General features: G+C 40.1%; 1 protein-coding gene across 2 annotated transcripts in view; it reads left to right on the forward strand.

Moving 5' to 3' along the window:
• The window catches only part of tbc1d22a (TBC1 domain family, member 22a), a 130,419-nt gene that overhangs the window by 62,654 nt on the left and 49,565 nt on the right, over window positions 1-18,200 (forward strand). For both annotated transcript variants that reach the window (XM_041977416.1, XM_041977415.1), the window contains exon 10: window positions 5,641-5,747. In XM_041977416.1, coding sequence (XP_041833350.1) covers window positions 5,641-5,747 — 107 coding nt within the window. The remainder of the gene's footprint in view (window positions 1-5,640; window positions 5,748-18,200) is intronic.

Raw genomic sequence — 18,200 nt, forward strand, 5'->3', positions numbered from 1 at the left:
CATTATGCTCCTAAGCTCAAATAGGACCTAAATGTAGGGGTTGGTTATTATGCAGTTGTTTTTATAGTTGTTGTTAAAGCGTTAATTAAGTTCTAGATGGGCACCTGATCACAAAAAAAGTCACAAAGCATTTACATTGTAACCCACAAAACTGTGCATATCGCATAATATATTTAAGCTAAGAAGACATGTTAAATACCTGCAGAAAACTTCCAGAAAGGCAGAATCGATTTCATCAGCTTTTTTACTGATTGCTGATTTTGGGCCCTCTTTTTGAATAGGGTTCTTAGGTTGTTGTCACATGCTCATCCTTTCAGTGGGTATTAATTACTAGAACTCCCCGGAACCATCGTGTTGCTCCTGATATGATTTGTGCTCTCGAACGCCTGCTTCCCCTTTTTCTCTGTTGTCACTATGGAATCAGGATTCTGTGGGGGAATCATATACACCCATAACACACAAGAACAAATGCCAGTCAGTGTTGCATCTCTCTGCCATTGCCATGGTTACACAATGCCATCGGCTGTGCATGTGTTGACTCACATTTCCACACACATCTGTACTGCACAAATTTTCTACAGGCTTATATGAGGGCAGGTCAAAGGAGGGTTTGTACTTTGAATAAGTACGCTGCATCACATTATGTCTTTATACAAAGTTAAACACTGAGTTCTCATCTCGCCTCAAGGCAAGCAGGTCTTTGTCTCTGCACATGGACAGGTATGGTATTAATAGCTATATTCCATTTGATGTCAAGGAGTTGTGTTGTCTTACGAACAGCTTTGGGGCACAGTGGCTGCTTTAAGAGTCAGTCTGGTTATATTAGAGATACTGGGAGGTGAGAGTTGTTGGAACGTTGTGAAATAAAGTGTTCTGTTAGGCTGAGAGTCACTTAATGCACTGAACTTAGAAATGGCAAGGTTTTTCTTCAAGCTCTGAGAAATGAAGACACTTGATGAGTTTGCATGGGCATGCAGACTCCAGATGAGTTTCTTAGTCTCATAAAACTTATGGAGACAAAGAGCTTTATTCATCAAAAACAGTGTCATCAAACGATTAACCAGAGCAGGAAAAAATAAATCAATTAGGTGTTCTTTCTTGTGCTTCTGCCCTCTTTCACCTCCAGCTGTCTATTTTCATATATTCACACCTTGTGTCAAACACCATCATAATTCTGTTATCACTACGCTCTCATCTCCTGTGATGTTTCTATGTATGTGTGTGTGTGTGTGTGTGTGACACAAGGTTTGCCATGTTGACTTTTTCCTTAATTATCCAACAGTATAAATGCCACCTCTTTTGAAAATGTTCACTTCTCATTAACAAGGTAACAGTGTTATCATGCTAATTGTGCCACTGAGAGGAAATCACATATTTGGTTGCTGCCGCTTAAGTGAGACGTGCGCAGGGAAGTTAGAAGTATTACAGATCTCACCGGCAGCCTTGGGCTGTTTCATTTGGGTGTCATTTTGAGGGTGAAAAGTAGATTGTGACATGTTTGGATTCAGCACCTGAACTGTAAGTCATTAGATTCATTAGATTTTTTTATCCGGGAGCAGCGCTGTAAATTATAAATGATGACTGCATTACTGCACATGAAATCTTGTTAAAGCCAATCGGGTGCTATCTCTCTTTGGCGGTCGGCAACTCAGGTTTGCTCGTGATTAATCTGAACCAGCAGAAGGTTGTCAAACTGGCATGTATTTCATTGCCAGTCGCTGTCTGCGCAGTCACACACTCGCTCGGCACACACAGTCTATGATTACATCAGGCTAAACTAGCTCGTTCATCATCTTACATCACATTACCTTGTGGCCCGTAGTTGTAGAGGGCAGATGGTAGCACTGGCGTGAGAGCACGCACGTGTGTTGTTGCATACACCCGCGCACACCTCTGTGTATGTAGGTGCCCGCAGTCAGTCTCAAGAGGTGTAACCCAGCTCTGTGCGCCAAGCTGTGCCAAGTACTCGCAGCTGGCAGCGACCAAGCAGTTGGTCTCTCTGGACAAGTTGCCCCCTGTGCCAGGACAAACAGGAAATGAGCCCTGGGGCCTGGCAGGAAACTGGCTCCATAGCCAATAGGAGAAGAGGTGAGGAGGCGGGGAGGGGAGCGACTGCGGAGAACAGCTTGGAGAGGCAGGGTAGCAACAGAGGAGATGTCAAATGGCTGAGAGGTGGAGAGAACAAGGGAGGAGGGAGATTAGAGAGGGAAAGAACTGATGTACAAAAGGAGGATCAAGCGACTCTCAGAGAGAAAGTCGAGGATTGAATGTAACATCAAAGTCGGGCTGTTATAAGAAAGTTTAGATATCTTTTTAAATTATTTTCAGCCGTAACCATCAGATTTTTTTTATTTTTCCTGCAAACCAAACATAACTTTATTTTTTTTTAAGCATATATGTGTTTTGTATGTTTGTATCAATGTATTTATGCATGTGTGTGTGCACCTGCTCATTGGCCAAGTCTGTGGTCTATGTCTGCTTGCATTGTTCTGCCAGTTTCATCTCTGCGTCTCAGAAAGCTAGCTGTGTCAAACAAGTTCTCATCTCCTACTGAGGTGAATGTCAGAACATGCTCTCTGAACAGTTCCCTCTCCCTCTGAGGAACTTCAGAGTTTCACTTGGCAGGAGATTATTATGGTGCATCTCAGACAAAACTCCAGCCGGTAACACCCCCATTCACTGATGTTAGACTCACTGAAGTCTGTGACTCCAAAAATAGCCTCCAAAAAACAAAAAAACAATTTTCATTTGTAAAGCATTTCCTTGGAGACTTGGATCATGCACCAGACATGGTCTCGATTGTGGAAGCAAAGCTGCATCAGTAATTACCAAGAGAATTCCGTGAAGGAATATCAACTAAGGTTTAGATGCTCAGAAAGTAATTAGAGATGTCTTTTTTTAAATGTCAGGTCAGCTGTTACAGTCTGACTGATAGATGATGCTTTTTTTTGTATTTTTCTCATGTTACCAAACACAAAGTTTTATTACAGCCTTGATTGGTCAATACTTAAAGCCTTGAATTTGAACTCAGGTCTGAGTTTTCAAAAATATATCCATAGACGGCTGCATATTATCAGATCAGTTTCCCTCAATGATCACAGGGGGCAGTGTCGCCTTGTCATCCAGCCACGCTGTCCTGTGTCAAGTCATTCCTGTTGCAAGCCCTCTCCTCCTCTTAGCCCTTCCTCTTGTGTGTCCTTGTTATTGTGATGAGCTATGCCTAATTCCACTACAACCACTGGACACTTGGAAGCTGTCCCTTCTAATCTGCTCCTAAGTCAAGGTCCAGGTTTGGAACGTAGCCCGACAGCAAAGCTGCAGGCTCGACAAAGACTGATTTGAGACTTTGGGATGCTCAGGGTCTCCCAAAACACTAGTGCAATGGCACTCTCACCACCCTGTTAATCAGTAATGACACCATGCGAATTGCCAGTCAGTCTGTTCACAATTAATCTTTTCAACTGCGGATTTAATGCCGTCACTGAAGCTCAGGGCTGTTGCATCCCATAGAGAGGCCTGTATTCATGTAACATCATTGTCCTCTGTATCACTATAGAGGAGCTATTAAATTGAATGCTGAGTCTTAATTGGTCAGATGGTGGCTGCTTTTGTTTCTATGCTATTACAACAGCTGCTCCAACTTCATGTTTAGATCTAGTTTATTGTAGTTGAGTTCTTCTGCAGCCTCAATTTAGGCCGATTATTATGATTTTTTTTGTAATTTTTTTTCCTGGTGTAAATTTTTCTTCTTGTTTTTTTATTTTGGATATGCTACCAGTTACAATGGCTTGGCAGAGGTCTGCACTCTGAATGCTTCTAGTTGTTTTTTCTTCCAGTTGTCTTGGTAGTCAGGCATAATTCTCCAGGCTGCTGGACAGACATTCAAAGCTTTTCTTTTGGGTCATCTGTCAAGATCATCCCACCCCGCTTCAGTAATGTTGAAGTCTGAGATTTGGGAAAGATTCATTACTCCATACGATCTGTTGCCACTAATTTTAAGTCCAGTTCTTGTGTTGTTTTGGCATACCTCAGCCTTTTACTTAGTTTTTCTTCCTTAAGAAGGTCACCAGCCACCCTTCTGTGAACAGCATTTCTGATGAGGATTTAGCAAACAGTAAATTCATTGACTGGTAGTCCAGATGCATTTTTAGGTCTTTTGTAAAGTCTTTGCTGGATTTATTTTATTACTTAAGAGGAATCTGTTTTATATACTCTTCATCTGCTACAGATACTTCATAGGATGACCACTGCTTTTTTTTTTTTCTTCCCACATATTTCGTACTGCACGCCATGCAGAGAGATGCCAAGTTTTTGTCTAAAAGCTCTTTGGAAATCACCTTTTTGGTGAATAAAACCCCACTATTTTATACCTGTCATACTGTGTTATGTTTGGTATTTATCATGATTCTGCTAAAGAAATGGCAACAAATCATATGTCTTTGCAGCAGGCAAGCCAAGTCAGATCTTTTGCATAAGATCACTTCAGAAAATAGCAAATAGGTGGCCCATTGGAAGCAAAAATATGGGTTTGTCAAGACTTTTCGCTGTGCTGTATATTTCTACAACTCTGTACTGTTTTCTTTGTTTATTCCGAATAAATTGGATTAATAAGATTAGGTTGTGTTTGCCCAAATAAAGGCCTTTTGTTGTGGCTTTACATGGACAATGTTGGTATGTTGTATTAAATTAAAGGTCAATGTATTAGCAAAACTAACTCTATTAGGAATGCACATACTCACCTTATCACACAGGTTTTCTTTTTGGTAATACTGTATGACCACACATACACTAGTTCTGCCTTTGCTCTTTTTCTGTCTGCGGCCTGTTCTTTTTTTTTTTTTGCTTTCACCGTCTCACTCCAAATCATTGTTAATCAGTCTCATCCCATCTTCTCTCCACTGGCTGTCAGTGGCTTGTCAGAGGCCCGTCAGAGCCCCTGTAGTCCGTCACACACTGCTGCCGTTAATGACATGTGATGACACCCGTCGTTGAAGTCACCCACTGGAGATGACTGGGAACTTGGTGTGCTGGCTGCTTTGAAACAGTTTCTTTTGATCAGTCAGCAGCAGACTTAAGGAAATGTTCAATCCTAACTTTGATTTACTCATTTGCAGATTGTTTATCTTGCAGCATGACATCTAGTGCCTCACTCTGCATGACTGCCTTTGCACTTATTTATATAGCAGTGTACAGCTGGTTGAATTAACACCCTGAAATTGTAACATTTAGACACATGATATGACATGCAAATATCGCATCATAGAAAGATCTAAAAAGATCTATATCAGAAAGAAGGTAACTCTTTAAATGTGACATGTTTTGACTTACTTATGAAATGAAACAAATGTTTTGTTTTCTCTTAAAGGTGTTGAATACTTTAACTGTTTGGGATAAAAAAAAAATCAATTCCCACACAGTTATCATTATTTCATGTGCAGCATCAGTCTGTAGTCTGAATTTGTCCTCTCCATGTACCGGTAACTTTACCAAGCTCTTGTGCTGTATCCTGGATTTTTCCCTTTCTTTCTTCCTTTCTTCGTTTCTTTTTACCTGTCAGACTGGCTTTTTTTTTCTTTCCATCTCTTCTCCACATTCAGCAAATTCCTTACTCTCTGTTATCTCTCATTTTTTGTTCTCTAGAGGAGGAAGTGGAAAACTTTGACGTGTCCAGCCTTCAGGAAGAGGCTCTTAGGAACATTGAGGCTGACAGCTTCTGGTGCATGAGCAAACTGCTTGACGGCATCCAGGTAAGTGTGTGTGTATTTGGATGATGAAAACTGTGTGAGAGCAAGCTCCTGTTTTCGATTTGACTTTAAAGCCCAGAATCAAATCGATTAACACTTGCTTATTAAAAAGCTATTTTATAGTCACTTTCTGAATTATTTTCTGTTTATCTCACAGTGCAAAGAAGAAATATAAATCCAATTTTCTAAAATCCTTGATTTATAATTTAATTTGTTTGAACATTAATTTAACTGATACAAGCACAAAGGAGTGTATTTATCACCAACTCACTTCACTGAGTTCAAAAAATGTAACACTGATCTGAAAAAACTGTATGAATGACAAATAAATTTGTGACAGGTGAGGGTGTCACAATTGGGTATAAAAAGAGCATCTTTCCAAGCAAGGATGTGCTATGATTCATCACTTTGTGCCAAACTTGGTCATTTCCTAAAAATAGTCCTCAATCCAAGATAGTGAGGAACTTTGGTTTTTCAATGTATACAGTGTATAATTTAATTATTGTGCTTCATTCTTTAGTCATCAAAACGGAAATTCTGAGCAAAGACAAATGTTTTTTTTTTTTTTTGCTGTGTCATGATAAGACTGCAAAAAAATGGTATCTAGCTAGTATTAAACTAGGCTAGGCTTATTCAGTGTATGTGCTGCAACTGCCAGCGTGGCTTCAAGTTGCCTTTGTTGGAGCCTGTGATTGGTTGGAGTTGCAGCACATTTATAACGCTACACGAACTTGAGTGAGTATGTTGACAGAACTGAGCACAGGCTGTACACTACGAGCATGTGCACAACTGTGACAGCATGCAGAGGAGACAGCAATGCAGAATAATTTATAAAAATAAACAACAAAAACAAAGATTTAAGAAGTTTTGAATGAATGATTCTTGGTGCATCAAAGGTAAAAATGGAAACCACTGCTGGATGTGCAATACTTTGGAGTCCTCAGGCAGCAATACATGAGAAATCATCATGCCACAATATATCTACATTAGTTTGAGACTACCTTAGAAAACCATTTTCATCCAAATAAGTGTGCTGCTCTACCCAAAGATGTAAGCTGAAACTGTAAAATTGTTATAGATGTGTACAGAATGTTGGAATTTTGCTACCATGAGGGTTACCATCAGGATAACATCTTTTCTCAGGAGTTCAATGCCAGCCTCCATTCTGAGCAACTTAAAACATGTGTGTGCTTGACTTTCCTGCCTTCAGTCCACATCTGCGTGCTATTGATCATGTATGGAGCATCATGTGGACAAGAATCAGATGAGCACCACAGACTGCTGTGCAGCAGAAATCTTGTATTCAGCAAGAATAAACTTTATCAGGGTTTTGACACTGTTTGACCATCCATCATGCGGCTTGGACAGACCATCAGTCTGCAAAATCCCTTCTTCCTCTGTTTTTACTGGTTATAGATCACTAGTATAATAACCAATTGATCTACAGGCCCAGTTTTATGGCCTGTCTGGCGTCCACTGTGAAAATTACTTGTGTGCAGTGTTGAGTGTTAACAGTGTTCTGTTGTAAAGCCAAATGGACCTCTTGTGTAGGCATTATGTATGCAGCAGCTTTTCTGTATGGGTTTCAGAAATCTAATTGTCTTGTATATTCTAAAGCAGGCCTTGGTGTCTGGAGAGTGTATAATTGCATACAGACCACAACACCAAACTTCATTCTGTTTCATCATTTCATCCCAAAGCTTTTTGGCCACCTGTTCTCTTAATCGACCTGGCTCTCAGCGGTCATAGTCGAGCCATCTGTCAGTCCAAAATGTGCCTGCCTGAGCTGTTGGTAGATTGAGCAGCACCACCATTGCTCAACCCCATCAATTCTGCCTTTATTCTTACACATAATGTAAACTTTTTTGTTGGTTCTATTAATGCTTTCTGGAAAAAGTGAAAATCGCTTTACTTTTATCTTAAAAAATCGACAGTTTTGTGACATTATACTGATAAGGACACAAGTTAGTTCATGGTCTGGATGTGACCACGTTTTAGCCCAGCTACTCTAATCATCGCTTCTTGGCACGTGGAAAGAAACACCTGCCAAGTTTTGCAGTCGGGTCCATGACCCTAATTTAAAATAACACTTAAAAGAATGACCACAGCAGTCAGTCTTTAAATGTATTGATCAGACACTACGTATTTTGTTGAATGGAAATCAGAGTTCAGGAGGGCATAGTGATGCTTTCATTTAAAGCACGAGCAGTGTGCTAACAGATGGCTACTGTTCATTCATGTTGCTGCAGTAGATGAGTTGTATCTGTGCTTTAAAAATGGACTTAATTTTGTCTAGCCACATGCTAAAAGTAATGAATAAAACAGAGCATTTATTTTGTGTAAAGTGTGAACGTCCATTAATAACAAATAATCAATTTGTTGGCAATTAATTCTAGAAATTAATAGATGCCCCTTAGAGTGCAAAACGGAGGAGAGGGGCGCTTCAGAGCAGAGGAAGTAAGAGAGGTGGAGAATGCATTTTGTGCTTTTGAATGTGTGTCGCTGTTGTTTGTCCCTGTACTGGTGTTTGTTTGTGACCTTGGCTCAAACTAATTATGTGCAATGCATCAGGGAGTCCCCCCCCCCCCGCCCCTCCCCCTAATGCTCTCTAAACAATCTGACGGAGGCTGGATGCTTCAGCGCCGTAATTTGTCAGTGATCCTTGCTCTGACCTCGTCTGCAACCCTCCCACCTTCACTACACACTATTACAGTACACTGGGGGCAGACGGGTGAGGTGGTCCGGAGGTTGGAGGGAGGCAGAGTCACTCTGACCAATTACATGTGCACATTTCCTTTTAAAGCACCTCATACGACCAGTATCTCCTGTCTAAGTGGTGCCACAATGCTGTCCGCTTGTATTGGACCAACTTGTTTAATGCTGAACAGAGTTTAATTGCAGAACAAAGTTTTAATGTAGACGAGAAATTTTTATACGACACTTTTGATAAGTTTTAGTTTTTTTCTTATTTTCTTTATTATAGTAAATTGGCCATTACGACTGGCTTAAGTGTTTCACAGCTAAGCTTCTCTCTCACCTGAAAGTGAACGTTTTGGCTGTCACTTCTAAATCTAGGAGGCCCCTTTAATGAGCTGCTACTTTAATGTGCAGCACTGCAGCCCTTTCCTCTACAGCGCACGCAGGCATGAAAGATCCAAGCAATTCTAAATGTGTGTGTTGACAAATCAGACTTTGATGTCAGTCTTCACAGTTTCAGAGCTGTTCCTTAATGCAACACATTTAGTTTTTGTATGTGTCCTTTATTGGTCAAATCAAAGCAGTTGTCCAGGATTCCAAATCCACAAATCCACACACCATGTAGGTTAGTAGACAGTGAGACATTGCCATGGATAAATGAAGAAAGATGGACGTTCCTTTGACCCGGTGGAACCTTGTTTTTGTAAATGGATAACTACCTGTTTGTGTGTGTGTGTGTTATTAGAACAGCATCAGCAAAATAATGGCCATCACACACCATTTGCACAATTTGCAAACAGGCAAACATAATAAAAAAAACATGGCTCATACCAGAGCTCTTGGACTAGAAAGGGTCACATTAGTCACATTCAAATTGACTATTTTTTATTATAATCCAGTCAGGTGACCCATTAAAGTGCTTTTAAGCATGACTGTACCTCTAAGGTGATGCATCAGCCATCATCATTTCTCTATAAAAACTGTAATGCATTTGAATGATTGCTTGATAATAATAAAAAAAAATGATGAACAAAAGAAGTAAATGGACTTTCTACAGATCAGTGTATTTTCCCATTTCAAACACAAGTCTGTAAAGTTGACCCCCTTGATTCTCCAGCCTCTTCAGCAGCCAATTAGTCTTGTCCTGTTCTAAACTGGACTTTGCCTCTGGCTAACGTAGCTCATTTAACTTGTTAATGTCAGACATTTTTGATGAATGTAAATGAAACTGTCATTTTTGCTACGTGATGTGTTGTCTAGTTAGTCTCAGACTGTAATGTATTGAGAATGCATGCAATAAAAACAGTCACTCGAACCCTTAATAATTAAATCTATGTCACATCTTGCAGTATAGCTCTCTCCCAGCTGCTGCACTTACCATGAAGTAGTCATGTGCCTCTTAAGCACAGTCATTGAGCTTTGGTCTGTACCTTCCATACCCCAAGAGGGAAATGAAGTCAAAAAGTTTAAAAAGTCCATTATTCTACCAGCAACTCCTCCAGGGAGGTCTCAGTTTTTAAAGCCAGTAGATGAAAACCAGCCTTTTATGCTAATTTTACAGATAGGCCTTTTACAACAGAGGCTCCTAAACGTATTTTCCCAGCTCACGATCTAATTCAGAGAAATATAATTTAGCCCTGGGATCTGGACTTATTGTATTTCAACAGTCATCTTGACAAATGGAGATCCAACATGAAAATGTCTCTTCAGCTGGAGTGCAGCAGTTTCTCTTTGGCTTGATGCAGATTTGTTAGGAAACTTTGATTTTATTTACAAATTACTGATTATCTTATTTCATTTGAACTGTTCTGATAGAGTGGTAAAAATGTAAAACATGTCTCATCACTTGTTGCTCAAAGTCATAATATTTGGCAGCTTTTTCAGACCTAATTATTACCTTTTCCGGTACCGCACACCAGATAAAATATTATGACAGTCTGTACAGTAGGCTGTCCTTCTAAAGCAATAACAGCATTTCCCACACATAGACCAATGGGTGACCATGCTGCAGAATGAGCAGAGTCCACCCCGCCCCTCCTTGATGCCTTCTCATGCATAAAATCCGAATATTTTAAGAACCGTCTTTATTAGCTTTATTAGTAATTCGCAACCGCTCAATGTGGATCAACTCATGCATCACTGATACATGCACACACACTGACAGCTGATTCGCCCGCTCCTCCTCTCCACGCACAATGCATGAAGCTTATCAATAGAAAACCCAAAGCAATGGGATTTTTGGCACAGTGAAGACTGTTGACAACATCTGGAGTTTACCAAAGATTAGTATAATGTACTGTTCTCAAACACACCTGCCCAAAATTTTTCTAACTCATAAAGGTAATGTTAGCTTATTGAACTAAACATTGCGTTTTGTGACAATTTTAGTCAGTGGTTTGGTTCACACCTGGTGCACCGCGGTGCGTGTCAGAGAAGCACCTTGCTGCAGCTCTCCACTAAACAGGACAGAGTCTATTTTTGACGTAGCGTGCACCCAGAACGTGTCAAACTCAGTAGTCCAGATAGGGGCAGACAGGAAATCAGTCACAGTGTAAACGTGTGATCAAAAACTGATTATTACAACTTAAGTGTTCATCAGATGTTAAATGTGTTTAAACAAACAGCGCATGACATTTTTCAGTGTTGACAAAGAACAACATAGAAGTGCATTACATGCTGCATTCACTGACACTTAGGACATCTAAGGTTTACTGAAATAAAGGTTAGTGTACACTTAATATTTGTTAGCAATTCAGTACTCTGAATCATGTCTTTCTATGCAGATAAACAGCCCTCTATTTGACCTATTTTAGTAAAATACCTATTTTACGTGTGTGTTTGAACTCTGCCCGCTGCATGCACTTTGCATACAGCCCGATGACGGACTCCACCGACCGCCAAGACACTGCAACGCTCGATTCCCTCACCGGCGCCAGAGGAGCACCACAAATAGCTACCTGGTCTGTGGGGAAACACTGAATAAGTATTACCGTTTATCAAACAGTGGCAGCTCTATAAGTATAATGACTTTTTTATTTAGTTGTAGATAGCATTTTTTATTTTTCATTTCTCTGTGATAAAGAAACTGTTGAGGCACAAAGCGACTTTTCCAGTAAGCAATTTCTTGACCTTTTAACTATTCATGAGTAGCACACTGCGATAAACTGTTTTAATTACAACATAGTTAACAATCTGCAGAAATTTTAATTATTTTCCAAAAATTTTAATTCACAGCTGAACACATCTGTTGCATTTTAATCCCAAAACAACAACAGTGGAGCTAAAAAACTAATGAAATGCAGGGAAAAGAAATAAAAAAACCACATAGTATTTTCCAAATCCTTATAAAAGTGATGGGTTGGTAGTTTAATTCCTGGTTTCAGCAGATTACATGTAAAGCCTGTAAGCTGTTATAAACAGGCATGTGTTGTAACAGTGTGTGTGTGGGAATGGGTGAGTGTGTGGCTTGTGGTGTGAAAGTGCTTTGAATGGCCAATAAGTCTGACACAAATGACTAGAAACTTTCCATGCAATTATGCAGAGGAACCAAAGCAAGCTGTCTGATGTCAAGATGATACAGCGTAAAATTTACAATTTACAGTCTTCTCCCAAGTTGCTTTGAGTTGTTTAAAATGATAAAAACAAACCAAAAAAAGAAGCAACATTTTATGTGGCTTAGTTTGGGGTAGCTGTTAGCTCTCTGTAAAGAATTCCTCCCAGATTCTCCAAACTGAGGCTGCTCTGAACTCTGTCTGCTGCAGATACAAAAAGTCACTGACTCCTCATAAGTACTTCACACAGCCCTGTTTTTTGAAACGACAAAACAAGAAATCCCTTCAAGGAAGAATGCACCAGAGAGGTTTTGGTTTATTTGACTGATCGGGTTTCTTTCCAGGGGCCAATGAAGTTAAAAGGCAATTGTCTGCTTTAATCCAGTTGGCCACAGAAGGTGCAGGATCAGACTAATCAATAAATGGGCTCTTTAAATACAAAAACAGCTAAAGAAATAAAGAATGCTGTTCTGTTATAGTGGACTTGAGGGTCTTTATGTATCCTTGGGCATTACGGTTTTTGCTTATATATTTTTTTGGGCAGGTGCCTTGCATCTTTCTCTTTTTCCATCTGTTAATTCTGTTTCTCCATTCCTCTGCCAGACTGTATTGCTGTTTTCTTTAGAATTCAGCCAACCTTTGGTTTTTCTGTCCACAGAGCATCCTGATTTCCTCTAAGGTGTTGCACATCTTCCATTTCTTTATTTGTAATTGTGTGCAGCTCTGCAGCAAGTCACTATCACAGTTTCCCTCAGCTGTGTCTGCTTCATAATTCTTCATAACTGACTCAAAACTATAAAAAAATACATTTTGTTGTTAAAATACAACTAAGCAAGAAAAGGTTTTTTCTATTTTCCTAAAATAAGGATTTCCTAAAATTTTGTTTGAATTTTCAGTGAGTTGTGCCCATACCAGCGTTTCCTCACTTTCTTTAAATCCAAAAGATCAAACCTAAAATGTAAATGACAAAAAAAGATTACACATTCAGTACTTTCATCTCTTGCTCCTACATGTCTGAGCTGCCCCTCCTTTGGAGCAGGAGCCAATCATGACATGCCTGCTCATCGTCAAGGCAACCATCTGTTCCCACAGTGGCAGCTAGAGATGGGGTTTCCTTAGAGTGGGAACAGGGGTCCGAGGGACGACGTCTAGCAGACGGTAGCAAGACCAAACCAGACGCCGTGTCCTGTTCTGGTTTTCCCAAGGGTCTCCCTTCTGTCACCTTGGGCTGTCACTCAATCTACTGCCCGCACACACACAAACACAAACTACACACAGGAGGGGCGATCAGCCAGCTGGTGTGTTTGTCTGTTTAATGCTGTTTGTGTTGTTTATCTTGTACGCCTTATGGTTGAGCCTGTGCAGTATTCTGTATGCTGAAGAATAACTTAACCTTCACACCTCCTTGCATTTTTTTTTTAATTCTTACCTCCCTATCTCCCTTTATCTTTCATTATTTGACAGATTAAATAGTATCATGTTGGCTTAACTATCCAACATACAGGTCAGCAGAGATGGAGTCTGTAAACAGCTGCTGGGGGGGAGGAGGGGGTGAGGCTGGAAAACCAGGCACTGGAAGGATGAATGGAAACATTGATGCAATAAAAATGGCTGTAAGAAATGAGCACACTGATGAGCTGGATGAGAAACTGCTTTATAGGAAAACACTTTTTTTTTTCTTTTTCTAAAGGTTTATCATTATCTGTTGTTACAAGATCATCAGTATATTGTGTACTTATCTTTGCACTTCTAACCATAGCAGATCTATGTATCTCCATGTGATGTAGTATAAAGTCTTCATTTGCAAGTTCAAAGTGGAGGAAAATGTGACAGATTCCTTACTGAAATGTCTGGCTCCATTTTCTCCTGGTTTAATTGTGCAAGAGACGTGGACCTGGTGAAGAGTTCATGTATATACATTCGCTTAAGTTGCCAGGTTACTGACTGCTTCCTGCAATGACCTAATTTCTTAAATGTCTCGTATTTGAGGAAACATGGTTTAGTTAATTAGAGGAACCTAGTTTCTCTTGCCATGCACGGCTGTAGGTCCTCTAATAGGCTATATATTTCTGTCTCATCTCTTTCTTTCTCATCTTGCCTTTTATCAGTATAATAGTCAGATAAATTGAGAATATATATTTATTTTAAAGACAAACATTTTGATTTTCAAAATGCAAACACGAACTAAATTAGATCTACTTACTACAGAATCTAAATATCTCAACTTGAATACAATCAGCTGCTCACAATGTCCAAAATCAATCTAAAACGGACTAAATGTCCTAATTACCTAAAACTTTCTGACAATACAAACCGATTCTGATACCTGGTGTTTAGGTATCTGTCGATGCTGATCCGATACCTGTGTATTACGAGTTCTATAAATTCTGTTTCATTCTTCAGCTTAGCGTGACAGTGACATGGATCTGATTGACATGACTGATAAACCTTTGCTATTGCTTGCACATCCAATAACAATACTTAAGGGTAAATGTGAGATGAACCATGAGCCACTAGTTTCTTCCTTCTCAGATGAACGATAAACAACAAGAAAGACAGTCCTAGCAACAGAAAATCCGATCAGCTGATCGCTGACAGCCGGTCACGGAACAACAAGAGAGGGAGGAGAAACAGAAATGGAGGAGGAGAAGGCATATTAGTACAGAACTGTGGGAAAAGTTTTTTTCTTTAAATGAATGAGTGCGGGTGTTGAACCCTCTCACCGGTAGACGAGTGTGGGGGAATTCCTCATGTTTTTAAAAAGCATTTGGCAGTGTGTGTTATTGCTGTGGTTTGTTTCACCTTTCCTTTAAGGCAACAAACTCCAAACGCTTTATAAAGTCGCTGGTGTTAAATTTGGCAGCATTCATGTCGCCTCTGGAAACTTCAGCCCTGCATATTAGTCACTGTTTTGTTAGCGGAATTTTTTTAAATCGTAATGACTCCTAATTACTAACATAACGGTAATGCTAAATGTTAGCACAACTGTGACTCACATGCAGGTGCTTCTCTGCCTACCAACTTAAAACAGCAAGACTGCGTAACTTCCTGTGTCTGTGTGTGGTTGTGTTAGGCAGGAAACAAAAAAATTATAATTATGTTTCCATGGTATTGGATGGGGTTTAGACAGAAATACTCGCCGATATCCATACCCTTATTTTTGGCAGGATCGGTGAGTATTTCCAGCCAGTAAAAGATGTTGGTGTTAGTAGTGTAAAAAAAACAACATTCTACACACATTTTACACAATGTACCATCTTCATTGGAATTGGGGTTTGTAAATGGTTTATCTTTACCTCACAGAGTACTTACAGAAATATTTAAGCAATATAGTATTCCCAACACTCTCAGCTGTACTTTGTGTTTAGGGAAGTAATAAAGTGGTCAGCTGTTAAAATGGCTGGGGGTTTTTTTTTTTTGTTTGTTTTTTTTTTTTTTTGTTTTTTTAAATCCCACTGGGAGATGCAGCCTCACTGTTGTTTCTACTCTAAGAGTCCAGTACTCCAGTATCGCATGCTGGGTGAATTATGGTGCTGGGCAACACATTTCTGCACCTCCTGCTGTCTGTGTAGTACACCTTAATTCTTACTTCTCTCTGAGTCAAGGCCTATGATGATCCTTTTTCATTCATTATATGTTCTGCTTTGTCTATTACGGGTCACAGGGTACAGGTCACCAGTTCATTGCAGGGCCAACACAGAAAGAGACAAACAACCATTCATGCTCACACTCACTCCTAGGGAGAATTTAGAGTGACCAGTTGACCTAACATGCATGTCTTTGGATGGTGGGAGAAAGCCAGAGTACCTGGAGAGAATCCACGCATATATAGGGAGAACATCCAAACTCCACACAGAAAGGTCACCTCCTCCCCAGGTTCGAACCTCCCCCCGCCGAGGCTCGAACCAGTGACCTTCTTGCTGTGAGGCTTATGATGATCAGAAAAAAAACATGACTGAAAAATAGCCAATCTTTCTTTATCTCTGAGCAACTCTAATTGTCTACTTCTTTGTCTACACCATCTTGCATCCTGTCATCACTCCCATGCAGCACTATCTTCTTCTCTCAGCCTTTTACCCTCACACCTACAGCACCAGCGAATGACAGATGATTGCCCAGTCCTTCAGTTTTCTCTACATCATCGTGTCCATTATTGTCTAGCCTTTATCTTGACCTGTCATCTCTTTCTTTCCCTTTCTCCTTGGTCCTCATGCTACTTTCTCTCACACATTCACATGCCCTTGCAGCTTTGTTGTGTCGGTTCTGTCCAACGTGCTGATAGACATCCGGTGCCACAAAAGGAGGCAATCTCAGTCCAGTGTGGAGCCATTGTTGTCTCTAATAGAATAGACTGAGAGGTGAAGAGGAGCTATTGATTCAGCTGGCTGAGAGGAGGAGAAAGAGAAGGAACAAAGATGGAGAGAACGGGAGGCTTTTGACACTTTCCAGAAAGAGAAATGTAGTCTTTAGGTTGATGTGGTGTGTCCCGCAGACCAGTTCCACTTATGTGCATGGTCAGTGGATGGACAGATGGTGAGAGAAGAGGAGAATGTATTAATAATAAAGCAGTTGATTTCCCCCTGTTGCCTCAGCTGATCAAAGATCTGACATGTGGAATTTGACAGGGAGAGGCAGAAAGTAGAAAAATGGGAATAAAAACGGGGTAAATGGAAAATGAGACAAAAAATAAATAAAAGAGGTAAGCAAATAAAGAGAAGGGGAAAGAGTGAAGCAATAAGCTAAGAAAAAAAACCCGGTGAAGACGGAGGAAATCTTAATGAAAAGGAATTTTCAATGCTGAAAAAGTATTTCATTCCTTTCTCAAGTGTTTCTCACCTGATGACACAACAGGCATTCATTAGATGCAAAAGTAAGTCTATCCTCATTAGCACCAGCAAAGTGATGAAAATAGAAACGGAAAGCAGAAGTTGTGTAAGGGAGAAGGTTTTAGAAAGTGGTACTTTACTAAGAAATAAGAAAAATTGGACACACCTCCTCATTCATAATGAGCTGGAAGTTGTGCCCAAACTTTCTTACTGTTCATTTAAGGAGAAGGGTTAAGACCAAAAGAGCAGACGGGACACAGTGTGAGATTCGGAGGTGAAAAACAGGAAATGAGTATGGAAAGAAAGAAAAGCAGAGCAAAATAATGAGAAGATTACAAAAATAGATGAAAGAATATTGAAGAAAACAAGAGAGAAGGAGACAGGGTTGTAGAGAATCTTGTTAGTAGGGGGGAAAATGGTTTTCCTTCCTTTGTTTCTTTCTTTTTCTGCCTATCAAACCTTGACTTGGAATGATCATACAGAAAGAAAATCCCATTTCTGCTGCCTTTTCATTCCCTCCGTTGGTAGTAACAAGCATAGCAGCGCTCCTAACGGCAGTGCAGAAGAAGAAAGCTGCCAGCTATCAAACATGGACACAAACGAAACATGACATAAAATATGCAAAAGTCTTCTTATGTAATGTTTTATGAGCAAGAAAATGGATGGAAGATTTCTCTACAATAAACACTTTACAGAACACTTAAGATGTGACCTGCAGTCTCTCAGATTCATCTGTTCAGCTTTGGTTTCTCATCCAAAACGAGATCCTTCCTCAGTAGTTAGGCTGCACTCTCGTCCAACGCTGCTCTCTCTGAGGTTTTGGGGATAGCGCTGTACACCGTTCTAAGAAGCAGGCTCATTGTTGTTTCTCAGCATTGTGTCTGGCGGGGAGTTAGGGGCTGGTGCAGACGGGCCCGGCCAAGTCATCCCTGTTACCAAAGGAAGGGTGGCACAAGAGATGTAAAGACAGCTATATCTTTTATTTGATTAATAAAAACTCACCTCTACGTTTTGCCCTGTGGCGCTTTGCAACCAATCCTTTCTTTGTGGGGTTTCTCTGCTGCTCCCTTGCAGACTCTGCAGGTCACCCTTTAAGCTGCAAATATCCATCTTTTTTTAAAAAAAAGAAAACCATGATTCATCAAACACATGTCTCTTTACAATGAGTCATGAAAAAGAATGAACATTTTTCTTTTATGTTGCAAAAATGTGTCATGACAGTACCTTGCAGAAATCATGAGCCACTTCTTTCAAAGACATGTTATTTGTTTCCTTTTCTGTAGTTGAATCTGTTAAAAATGGCATTTTGGCAGACCAAGATGTGTAAAGATGGGCCAAACTGTGCTGTCCCTCTGATAGACGTAAGATTAGTTAGCTAAAAT

This window comes from Melanotaenia boesemani, chromosome 23 (genome assembly GCF_017639745.1).
Source record: "Melanotaenia boesemani isolate fMelBoe1 chromosome 23, fMelBoe1.pri, whole genome shotgun sequence".
Taxonomy (NCBI): Eukaryota; Metazoa; Chordata; class Actinopteri; order Atheriniformes; family Melanotaeniidae; genus Melanotaenia; species Melanotaenia boesemani.